Source organism: Dendrobates tinctorius, unplaced genomic scaffold (assembly GCF_039654945.1).
Source record: "Dendrobates tinctorius isolate UK_male_01 unplaced genomic scaffold, ASM3965494v1 ptg000070l, whole genome shotgun sequence".
NCBI classification, from domain to species: Eukaryota; Metazoa; Chordata; class Amphibia; order Anura; family Dendrobatidae; genus Dendrobates; species Dendrobates tinctorius.
Window position 1 is genome coordinate 66,836,871 of NW_027361738.1, and position 12,955 is coordinate 66,849,825.

A 12,955-nucleotide genomic window follows, 5' to 3' on the forward strand; every position below is an offset into this window, starting at 1 on the left:
ATTGATTGCTTTAGCATTTGTCATTATCTTCAGTGCTGGAATGTTGCGCATGTAATGAGTGATCCCAGGCGTGCGCATGCGCAGTACACTTCCTTCCCTGGGCACTACACCAAGACTATTAGGGCTCAGTACAGTTTCATAGTTTTTAAGGTTGACGGTAGACTTAAGTCCATCGAGTTCAACCTATAGCCTAACATGTTGATCCACAGGAAAGCACAAGCCCCATTGGGCATGCAATAATTGGGGAAAAATTACATCTTGACTCCATATACGGCAATCACACTATTTCCCTAGATTGATGCCCAATCACAGAATCCAGTACCCATAACCTATAATATTATAATTTTCAAGAAAGTCACCCGGACCCTTCTTGAATTTTATAAGTGAATCATCCATTACCACCACAGTGCAGCAAAAACGTATTCCTGACACAAAAAAAACCCCTATAAAACTGTATGTCTCCAAATCCTCACATTACTTTTTTTTTAGCTCCATTTTAGCCCCCTGTAATTATCCTTGTAGGGTATGTTTCCACGGTCCGTCACGGCAGCGCTTTGGACGCAGCTCCGTCCAAGGCGCTGCCGGCTTTTGTACACACGATGATTCAGCATGTGTTCATTCATCCTATGCATAGACTGTGGTATTTATCTTGCGGAGACTGAGCGTCTCCGCAAGATAAACAGACATGCTCTGGTCTATAAAAACACGTCGCATGTGCGTATACGCAGGTCTGCCACCTGCGTCTTTCAGCGCATAGTGGAGATGGGATTTCATAAAATCCCCTCCACTATGTTGTAATATCTGGCCGCTGCGGAATGGACGCTGCGGCTGTAAGCAGCGTCCAAATTTGCATCAAATATTGAACGTGGAAACATACCCTTAGTTTACTATTTTTTACACCCTGAACTTCCAAAAATGTTTCCCGCTCTACTTGTAGACTACATTTCCAAAGAGGCAGAGCAGTATCTGTCCCACAGCTCACACACTCCCACCCTGAGTGCTCACCCACTCTATCTAAAAAGCACCATCCTGAGACTCCTATATAGTCTCAAGATGGATAAATCGCTGCACACATAGTTTTTGCCTCATAATATTCCTCCCACTTCACTTATTATTTTCTATCCTATTGCTCATCTGCACTCTGTAATGTAACAGGTGATGAAACAATCAGTGTACTGAAGGGGCGCAAGAAGTCGTATAAATTTTACTTGGATGGTGCATGAAAAGCCCAGCATCATCTCCTCTGGCTAAAGTCACAAGCTGATAAGATTACTTGTTCTGTGTGGAGCCTGCAATGAAAAGTTTTTATGTGGATTTCAAGAATTTTTTTTCTTATATTTAATTATTTTTGCAGTCTTTTGACATTGTATAATAATCTCAATGCAGATTCCATGAACAATCTGCTTCAAAGACGTGAAAAATCACTTTTCTTTCCTCAAAACATCGTCAGAGAATTCAAAGAGTATTGGAAACTTTTTCTATGCGGATCCATTTAAAGGGACTCTGTCAGCACAGAATGACTGTTGAAACCAAGGTGCTCGGTGCATCATAGTGCTGCCAATCTTTTAACTACACCTTCCCACCTGCTTATTTTCAATCTATCGCCGCCATTTAAAGAGTCCCTTTACAAATCCACACCATGCAGCTTAATACGAACATATGAACATATTAGGACCAAGCAATATTCCTATAACCAAAAAGTATCTGGCTGTATAAGTGAGATGCACCTAAGTGTCACGAGATAAACCAAAAGAAAAATGGTGCTACAAAATATCTCACGACTTTATATCAACTTTATCAAATATAAAATATAACAGATTTTGTTAAAAAACAGAGTATCTTAATGCATTGGCGGACATAGACGGAAAAGGACCTCTGTGCAAGAACATATATGGGCCCTTTACAGCCAAAGAGCTCCTAAAAACGCATCTGCTGTGGAGGTAGAAATGGGCCCCCTTACCTCTTGGGCCCCTGTGCAGCTGCACCAGTGATATGTTCGCCCCTGGCTCAATGGGAGGCTATCAACAAACCTCTCAAGGCTATAAACAATATAGTATGCCCACATAGTAATTGCAGTACTTTCCCTATTGGTTAACATATACATATAGGGTATAGGAGGCAAACTTACATAGTAATAATTTGGAGCCCTGTTAGGCGCGTAGCCCTATGCCTCAACGCGTGTTTCATCCAGCGTCATCAGGTGGTGTGTCTAAAGTGTGAACATATCCTAAGTCTGGATTTACAAGATAATTTTAAGCTAGTGATGTCAATGTTATTATATTGATATACTGGGATAGATCCAGCACCCAGTGAGTCCGGGCATATGCAGGGGCCCAATCTGCCCAGATTTCAACGTGTAACATCCACATGTATGGTGCATGTGCGCACTGCATGTATGGATCAGGCTCACAAGCTGAGCCTGCTCAATGCAGTGTGGCTGATGTCTGTGTTATACAGCTGACTCTTGAGTCTAACTGCCGTGGACAGAGTTAGCTCCAAACGCCGAAGCTTTAACTTCTTAGATGTCGCTATCAATGTTGACAGTTTCATGTAATAGGTCGAAAATAGGGCTCAACGCCCATTGATATCAATGCATGTCATGATAGCCAGATAAGGGAAGAGGGATCTACTGAAAGCTTTCATGTATGTAATGCTTGTATACCTGTTTGTATACCTGTGGCTGAGCTTCATTGTAGAGAAGTAGTGTAGTGTAGTTGTCACATAGTGACAAGGGAATGTGGGCAACTACTTGATCCCTAGAACTAGGGGGCGCCCTAATCTATCCCTGTCACCCGGATTACCCCTGCAGGTGGAGACGCTTGGGTCCCATACCTTGCTATGTTCCTATCTTAAGCCTTATCTTATGCCTCCAACACCTAGTGAAGTGAGGGTCCAAAATGTATAGGAAAACACCAGACAGAAAGAGGTAAACAGCAAACTACAATCATACAAATATACTCACAAACAACAGAGTGTAACACAGGGGAGGAATAGGTAGGGGAAACTAAATAGGAGAGGTTGAGGATAAACATGTAAACCAACTCCCCGCAGCTGTCTTCAGAAGAACTCGCCATTCGCCAACTACAAATACAGCACTCTGTCCTTCACTGCTAAACCAGGAAGTAGAACTACCACTGGCAACTCCCAAGTGCCGGAGACCAGCATATATACCAGAGGGAAGTGGCCAACACTAAACAGCTGAGACAATTCAGAATGGAGCGCTCAAAAAGATCAACTAAACTTAATAACCCTTGCAATGACAGTGGAAGGAAAAACCTGGGCTGTTAAATAGGATGGTTAAGTAGGTCTAATCAGTGCAGGATTTCATGTGACCAGACGCTGGGATCTTCTGGACCATTTCTGTCGCAGTATCCCTGTGACAGGTAGTTTTACAATACACTGCAATATCACAGTATTCGTACAGGCTCAAGTTTCCTAAGGAAACCTGGAAAAAAATATCTGTCTATTATATGCATATATACAGTTGTGGCCAAAAGTATTGACACCCCTGCAATTTTGTCAGATAATACTCAGTTTCTTCCTGAAAATTATTGCAAACACAAATTATTTGTTATTATTATCTTCATTTAATTTGTCTTAAATTAAAAAACACAAAAAGAATTGTCCTAAAGCCAAATTGGATATAATTCCACACCAAACATAAAAAAGAGGGTGGACAAAAGTATTGGCACTGTTCGAAAAATCATGTGATGCTTCTCTAATTTGTGTAATTAACAGAACCTGTAACTTACCTGTGGCACCTAACAGGTGATGGTAATAACTAAATCGCACTTGCAGCCAGTTAACATGGATTAAAGTTGACTCAACCTCTGTCCTGTGTCCTTGTGTGTACCACATTGAGCATGGAGAAAAGAAAGAAGACCAAAGAACTGTCTGAGGACTTGAGAAACCAAATTGTGAGGAAGCATGAGCAATCTCAAGGCTACAAGTCCATCTCCAAAGACCTGAATGTTCCTGTGTCTACCGTGCGCAGTGTCATCAAGAAGTTTAAAGCCCATGGCACTGTGGCTAACCTCCCTAGATGTGGACGGAAAAGAAAAATTGACAAGAGATTTCAACGCAAGATTGTGCGGATGTTGGATAAAGAACCTTGACTAACATCCAAACAAGTTCAAGCTGCCCTGCAGTCCGAGGGTACAACAGTGTCAACCCGTACTATCCGTCGGCGTTTGAATGAAAAGGAACTGTATGGTAGGAGACCCAGGAAGACCCCACTTCTTACCCCGAGACATAAAAAAGCCAGGCTGGAGTTTGCCAAAACTTACCTGAAAAAGCCTAAAACGTTTTGGAAGAATGTTCTCTGGTCAGATGAGACAAAAATAGAGCTTTTGGGGCAAAGGCATCAACATAGAGTTTACAGGAGAAAAAAAGAGGCATTCAAAGAAAAAAACACGGTCCCTACAGTCAAACATGGCGGAGGTTCCCTGATGTTTTGGGGTTGCTTTGCTGCCTCTGGCACTGGACTGCTTGACCGTGTGCATGGCATTATGAAGTCTGAAGACTACCAACAAATTTTGCAGCATAATGTGGGGCCCAGTGTGAGAAAGCTGTGTCTTCCTCAGAGGTCATGGGTCTTCCAGCAGGACAATGACCCAAAACACACTTCAAAAAGCACTAGAAAATAGTTTGAGAGAAAGCACTGGAGACTTCTAAGATGGCCAGCAATGAGTCCAGACCTGAATCCCATAGAACACCTGTGGTGAGATCTAAAAATGGCAGTTTGGAGAAGGCACCCTTCTAATATCAGGGACCTGGGGCAGTTTGCCAAAGAAGAATGGTCTAAAATTCCAGCAGAGCATTGTAAGAAACTCATTGATGGTTACCGGAAGAGGTAGGTCGCAGTTATTTTGGCTAAAGGTTGTGCAACCAAGTATTAGGCTGAGGGTGCCAATACTTTTGTCTGGCCCATTTTTGGAGTTTTGTGTGAAATGATCAATGTTTTGCTTTTTGCTTCATTCTCTTTTGTGTTTTTTCATTTAAGACAAATTAAATGAAGATAATAATACCAAAGAATTTGTGTTTGCAATCATTTTCAGGAAGAAACTGAGTATTATCTGACAAAATTGCAGGGGTGTCAATACTTTTTGCCACAACTGTATTTTATTTATTTTGTAAATATAAAAGCCTGCTTCACCCTCCTTTTACTTGTAATGTAAATGGAAGCTGTAAAATAAAAAATTACAACTTTGGTCTCACTGTGTTTGTGACTGTCAGAACTCTAGTATACCAGTAGGGAGAAATATGGGTGTGCTACACGGCTGGTGCAGAATTCACAGGATATGGGTGATTAGAAATAGATTTTAATTTCCAATGCGTTTCCAGGCTGAACAGACATCTCACGCATTTCTAGGCTGAATGGACTGCTCACATGATTCCAATTTGAACAAACTTCTCTATCAGTGGAACCACAATAACGATATGGTGGCATCTTGAAGTTTGGGCACCCCTGGTCAAAATTACTGTTGTTGTCAACAGTTAAAGGGAATCTGTCACCCTTTTTAGCCCCTATTGGCTGCCAGCATAGACATCAGGGGCTTATCTACAGCATTCTGTAATGCTGTAGATAAGGCCCGATGTAACCTGAAAGAGAAGAAAAACACGTTATATTATACTCACCGGGGTGGGCGGTCCGGTCCGATGGGTGTCGCCGTCCCGTCCGGCGCCTCCATTCTTCATGCGATGACGTCCTCTTCTCCCGTCCTGTAATGGCTCTGGCGCAGGCGCATTGCTCTGCCCTGTTGAGGGCAGAGCAGAATTCTGCATTGCGCAAGTGCCAGACCTCTCCCGACGCCTGCGCACTGCAGGACTCTGCTCTGCCCTCAACAGGGCAGAACAGTGCGCCTGCGCCGGAGCCATTACAGGACGGGAGAAGAGGACATCATCATATGAAGAAGGGAGGCGCCGGACGGGAAGGCGACACCCATCGGACCGGACCGCCCACCTCGGTGAGTATAATATAACGTGTTTTTCTTCTCTTTCAGGTTACATCGGGGGCTTATCTACAGCATTACAGAATGCTGTAGATAAGCCCCCGATGTCTATGCCGGCAGCTAATAGGGGCTAAAAAGGGTGACAGATTAACTTTAAACAAGTTAAAGATGAAATTATCTTTAAAAGGCCTAAAGTTAAATATTACACATTTCCTTTGTATTTTAGGCAGATATACTGTATATATGGAAACAAATACAGTATTTATAATCATCGTTTACATTTTCAAAATTACAAAATGGAAAATGGGCCAATGCAAAAGTTTGGGTACTCTGCATGATTAGTACCTAGTAGCAGCCCCTTTTGAATGTATTACAGCTTGTAAATGCTTTTTTTAGTCAGCTTTAGAGTTTTGTTTGAGGGATTTTCGTCCATTCTTCCTTGGAAAATTCTTCCAGTTCAGTGAGATTCCTGGGTCGTCTTGCATACTCTGCTATTTTGAGGTCTAGCCACAGATTTTCAATGATGTTCAGATTAGGGGACTGTGAGGGCCATTATAAAACCTTCAGCTTGCGTCTTTTGAGGTCCTCTATTGTGGATTTTGATGTGTGTTTGGGATCATCATCCATTTGTAGAAGCCATCCTCTTTTCAACTTCAGTTTTTTTACAGATGGTGTTATGTTTCTATCAAGAATTTGTTGAAATTTCATTGAATTCATTCTTTCCTCTACCCATGAAAAGTTTCCTGTGCCATTGGCTGCAACTCAACCCCAAAGCGTGATTGATCCACCTCCATGTTTCATGGTTGGCAAGATGTTTTGTTCCTGAAATTCCTGTGCCCTTTTTTCTCCACGCCTAACTTTGATCATTGTGTCAAAAAAGTTGTATTTTAACCTCATCAGTCCACAGGACTTGTTTAAAAATTACATCAGTTTTTTTAGATGTTCTTTTGCATACGTCTGATGCTGAGTTTTTTGGTGAGAACGCAGGAGAGGTTTTCTTCTGATGACTCTTTCATGATGACCATATTTGTGTAGGTGTCTCTGAATGGTAGAACAATGTACCACAGCTACAGAGTCTGCTAAATTTTTCTGAAGGTCTTTTGCAGTCAAACAGGGGTTCTGATTTGCCTTTCCAGCAATTCTATGAGCAGCTCTTACTGAAATTTTGCTTTGTCTTCTAGATCTTATCTTGACCTCCACTATTCCTGTTATCTGCCATTTCTTAATTACATTTCATACTGAGGAAAGGGTAACTTGAAAACGCTTTGCTATCTTCTTATAGCCTTCTACTGCTTTGTGGTCCTCCACCATTTTCCTTTTCGGAATGCTAGGCAGCTGCTTAGAAGAACCCATGGCTGCTGTTTTTTGGCACAAGGTTAGAGGAGGTTGGGTTTTTGTAAAGCTGGGAAATTTGCATCACTCGCCTAACGATGTTAGTGAACAAGCCATAACCCTAACATGCTAATTAAGGTCTGTAACCTTGGTCAAAGTTATCTGAGCACACAAATCTCTAGGGGTGACCAAACTTTTGCATCAGGCCATTTTCCTTTTTGTAATTTTTAAAATGTAAAAAATGACTTTTTTTTGCTTAAAATACTAAGGAAATGTGTCACTTTTAACTTTATACCTTTTAGAGATCATTTCTTCATTTTGCTTAACTGTTCACAATAACAGTAATTTTGACCAGGGGTGCCCAATCTTTTACATGCCGCTGAGTATATTCCATATGGAGTACGCTGAAACAAAAGCAAAAAATCAAAATGTCGTAATCGCTGCTTTTTGTTCACTTCTCTTCCCAAAATGACAAAACAAAGAGATCAGTCTTGTGGATCCCAAATTGGTAATGTTGAAAAGCACGTCTTACGCAAAAAATTAAGTTCTGATACAACACTGTCGATCAAAAATAAAAAAAAGTGATAGCTCTTGGAGGGCAAGGAGGAAAAATTTTAAAGTGAAGGGGGGCCCACTAGGACTCCAAGGGTCCGCATAACCCTGTTCACATAAGACTGGTTCTTTTAGTATACAGATTCCTGGGCACAACATAGGTTACATGACGACATTTGTTAACAGGCTTAAGAAGTTTACAGTATGGCAGTCAGTCTAGACAGCCATAACGTGGGCTCGTCACACGTTCTGAAAGTCTTCGAGTGAGACAATTGAACGAGGATATCAGTGACAATAAGGCTCCGGGATCAGAAAAAAGCAAAAACTTTTTCATAATGGAAGTGGAAAGAGTCAAACAAAAAGGGGGCGCATATTAAAAATGCAAATGACCAGTGCTTTACTAAATCGATAACTTTTTAAAGTCTTTTGTCGGGCGATATCTTGAAGCCATCTTTACAAGGTAATCACTGCTCGCCCGGAGATTTAAAGCGAAGGTCTCAATAGCATTAGACGCCTGCACGGTGCTATGTGTGACAAGCATGCAAAGCCTCGTTAATGTTCAGAGTATGAATGGCCTCCGGGTGGCTGCAGCACCATGTAGAAAGCCTACTGTGCTGATATCTGTGGGCCTGATGGACTCCATGCGGCTTCCAGGCTGAAAACTTCACGGCTTTGACATGTGATGTGCTCCTTGTGACACCGGCAGCGCTGTCACAGAGGAACGGCACAAAGACAACAAGCCCCCCTCCCAATGGCTGCTCTACGCAACCCCCACCCCAGAGTTGCCCGGCCTCAAAACTCCTCTCTTTTTGCCTAGTTACGAGCGACACTGTCCTAAAGCCACACAGGGTAGTGTGGGTGTATAGGCTCCAGCTGCCTTCCTGGACAAGAGCCTCCATAATAAATTGACCTGAATGATGAGGGCACACAAAACAGTATGATAAGCATTATCCCTGTCAATAAAACCATCCTCATTTGTTTCTAGCCTTTGTATGTAATGTACTGACGACCTTTTTTTTTTTTTCAGCCTTTTTTTTCTATTCATATTGTAAATATGCGGCAGAATGCAGGAAATGATATGACGAGAACGCTGGATAATTATCGCTGCTCAGCGGCGGGCTGCAGACCCTCTTTTGTTCCGTCACTTAATAAAAAAAAAGCAAAAAAACTTTTTTGATATTGCAGATCATTTACCAATCAGAAGATGATCCGGAGAAAGAGAAGCTGCAGGAAGAAAATAATGACCTAAGACAGAATATGGATTCACTGCAGGGCAGAGTCCACCAGCTGGAAACGACTATAAAGGAGAAAGAGGAACACATCCAGTCATTAGGTAAAATGTGGAGAGTTCTCGGTGGAGCACACCCGCACCAGTAGGGACATTGAGTAAGCCCATGCGACTAGTCGGTGTCAATACTGGGCTAATACATTGAGAATAACACTAAGAAAAGACTAGCGAAACATTAGGAACACCTAATTTCTGCCAGTATTTGTCTAGTTTGTGGCGTTTTTCATCTGTTTTTTATTTGCACCCGATTCGTCTTTTAATTTGCTCCTCTTTTAAAGTTTACATTATGGCCCCAATTCACCATTGCCTCTGCGCCTGTTTTTTTTGTCTAGTTTTGCGCCTTTTTGTTTTTCTTGCCCCAATTCATTATTCTATTTGCATCTTTTTTTTAAGTCTAGTTTATATGTAATGAATTTTGTGCTCCATTTTTATGTGCACCAAAGTGTATACAACTAATACCACAATATAAAAAAAAGGAAAGTGATTTAATAAACCCCGTCACAAATGATGAATCGGGGCCTCAGTGTTTACGTCATTGTGAGTGGAGTTTGGGGAGTTTTGATATTTTCGGCTGATTCATCAATTATGACTTTTTTTTTGTTTTTTAAAATCTATTAGACCTTTGTATAGTCCATTTACCACACCACCGCCACCCACACCAGAGTGATTTTATGTACGTCGGATATTTTGATGCAAATTTTGGGTTATTTTGCTAAACGTGCATCTTTTTTTGCATTAAAAAATAGGTCAAAGGCAAAAAGATCATCGATGATTTTTCTCAAAATTCATGAGCCGTGCTAGCCATACTATAGAATTTAGCTTTAAAAATGGCAATGAATACCACAAGACAAAAGAAAACAAAAGTGACATTAAAAAACCCTCAAAAACAAAGTTTTGCAAATTTCTGGCCATTTTCAAGATCTCTGCTTGCTGATAATACTAGCTTTTTTCATCGAGATACGAAAAAAATCTTGTACAAACCTAATACTTCTCATGTTTGAAGCTACAGGAGGAGAGATTGACTGATCCTGTGCATTAAGAAGGCAGTGCAATGCAAGAATAGATGGTCCAAAATGAACCAAAATGATCACAGTGGCTCATGCCAGAGGATTAACATGGCACATCTTTAGACACTTTTGCGTAACTTTACATCATCTCTTGGTTGGCTTACTTTAAGACTAGCAGATCTGTCGAAATTCAGTTTTGGCAGATTCACTCAAATTCGTCTGGAGACTTTGATTCACATTGAATTTTCATAGTTCTCACCTCTTTGTGGCCCTCACTTTCCGACCGTGCAGCTCCTTCCTGCTTAGGTCACTCTTTATTGCTCGCCTGCTCCTTTGGTGCTATGTAGGCCCTATCAACATAATGACACCATGGGATAATGCATGTTATGACGCCAACTGAGGCCTAGTTGACATTGTGAAGCCTAGTCAGCACCAAAGGAGCCGAAGAGCACGAAAGACTGACCCGAGCAGGAGAGAGCTGCACGGTGGGACAGTTGGGGCCTTAGAATGGTGAGTATTATATACAGTTGTGCTCAAAAGTTTACATACCCTGGCAGAATTTTTGCTTTCTTGGCTTTTTTTCAGAAAATATGAAAACTTTTTCTCCACTCATGCACTCATGGTTAGTGGTTGGGTGAAGCCATTTATTGTCAAACTACTGTGTTTTCCTTTTTTAAATCATAATGACAGCCCAAAACATCTAATTGAACCTGAACAAAAGTTCACATACCCCATTTCTTAATACCGTGTATTGCCCCCTCTAACATCAATGACAGCTTGAAGTCTTTTGTGGTAGTTGTGGATGAGGTTCTTTATTTTCTCAGATGGTAAAGCTGCCCACTCTTCTTGACAAAAAGCCTCCAGTTCCTGTAAATTCCTAGGCTGTCTAGCATGAACTGTGAGCTTGAGATCTCCCCAGAGTGGCTGAATGATATTGAAGTCAGGATACTGAGATGGCCACTCCGGGAACTTTATTTTGCTGTAGCCAATGACAGTTCGACTTGGTTTTGTGTTTTGGATTGTTATCATGTTGGAACGTCCAAGTACGTCTCATGCGCAGCTTTCGGGCTGATGATTGCAAATTTGCCTCCAGTATTTGCTGATAATGTGCTGCATTCATCTTTCCTTCAACTTTGACCAAGTTTCCTGTGCCTTTGTAGCGTACACATCCCCAAAATATCAGCGATCCACCTCCGTGCTTTACAGTAGGAATGGTGTTCCTTTCATCACAGGCCTTGTTGACCTCTCTCCAAATGTAACATTTATGGTTGTTCCCAAAAAGTTCAATTTTGGTCTCATCACTCCAAATTACCTTGTTCCAGAAGTTTTGAGGCTTGCCGCTGTGCTGTTTTGCATACTGTAGGTGAGATACTTTGTGGCTTTTGTGCAGTAATGGCTTTCTTCTGGCAACTGAACCATGCAGCCCATTTTTCTTCAAGTGCCTCCTTATTGTGCATCTTGAAACAGCCACACCACTAGTTTTCAGAGAGTCCAGTATTTCAGCTGATGTTATTTGTGAGTTTTTCTTTGTGTCCTGAACAATTTTCCTGGCAGTTGTGGATGAAATCTTTGTTGGTCTACCTGACCGTGGTTTTGTTTTTACAGAACCCATGATTTTCCATTTGTTAATCACAGCTTGAATGCTGCTGACTGGCATTATCAATTCCTTGGATTTCTTTTTGTATCCCTTTCCTGTTTTCAACTACCTTTTCCCGTAGATCCGTTGACAATTCTTTTGCTTTCCCCATGAAAGTGGCTGGATGAAAGATGCAAGAGTCTATCTGGATCCCAGAAACTCACTCAGCTTTAATGCACACACAGTGATTGCAAGCAAACAGGTCACAGGTGAGGATGTTACCTTTAGTAGCCATTCAAACCCATTTGTGTCAACTTCTGTGCATGTTATCAGGCCTAGCTCATCAAGGTTTGTAAACTTTTGATCAGGGTCATTTGGATGTTTTGGGTTGTGATTATGATTTCAAAAGAAAAATCACAGTAGTTTGACAATAAATGGCTTCACCCAACCACTAACCATGAGGGGAGAAAAAGCAAAATCGATACCCTTATCTCTACTTAAAATAAGTTTCTGTAGCTAATATTTGACACATATTAAGCCACTCTCCTATCCAACTAAGGCTACTTTCACACATCAGTTTTTGTGCATCAGGCGCGATGCGGCGAAAAGTGTAAAAACCGGATCCGGCGCCTGTTGCCACCAGATCCGTTTTTTTCCCCATAGAGTTTCATTATCGCCGCATCGCGCCTGATGCCTATGCGGCGTATCCGGTTTTTGCCAGATCCGGCAAAACCAGCCGGTCCGGCGTCTGGAAAAAACGTTCTCTGCAACGTTTTTTCTCAGCGCCGGACCGGCTTTTTCCACAGCGCATGCCCGGACTCTGTGAATGTTAACCCCACAAGTGCCCGGTGAGAGAGAGAGAGATCTCTCTCTGTCACCCAGACACTTGTGAGAGATCTCTCTCGCCGGGCACTTGTGGGGTTAACACTCACAGTGTCTGGGTGAGAGAGAGAGATCTCTCTGTGGGGTTAACCCCACAAGTGCCCGGCAAGAGAGAGAGATTCTCTCGCCCGGACACTGAGTGTTAACCCCACATGTCTCTCTCTCTCTCCAACCCCCTCTCCTCTCCCCTCCCCTCTCCTCTCCCCTCCCCTCTCCTCTCCTACCCTCCCCTCACCTCCCTTTCAGCAGCTGTCTCTCTCAGCGGCTGTCTCTGTCCACCTCCTCCTGTGGCTCCTTTAAATCACGTCCGAGCCGTATCAGACGCCGCACACACATCCGGTGTCACGGCTGCAGGCCGGATCCGGCG

The 12,955-nt window shown here is 42.3% G+C and overlaps 1 protein-coding gene across 3 annotated transcripts in view; it reads left to right on the plus strand.

Moving 5' to 3' along the window:
* CUNH10orf67 (chromosome unknown C10orf67 homolog) overlaps positions 1 to 12,955 on the plus strand; it is a 216,154-nt gene that overhangs the window by 70,668 nt on the left and 132,531 nt on the right. For all 3 annotated transcript variants that reach the window (XM_073581804.1, XM_073581805.1, XM_073581806.1), the window contains exon 6: positions 9,021 to 9,168. In XM_073581804.1, the coding sequence (XP_073437905.1) occupies positions 9,021 to 9,168 (148 nt within the window). The remainder of the gene's footprint in view (positions 1 to 9,020; positions 9,169 to 12,955) is intronic.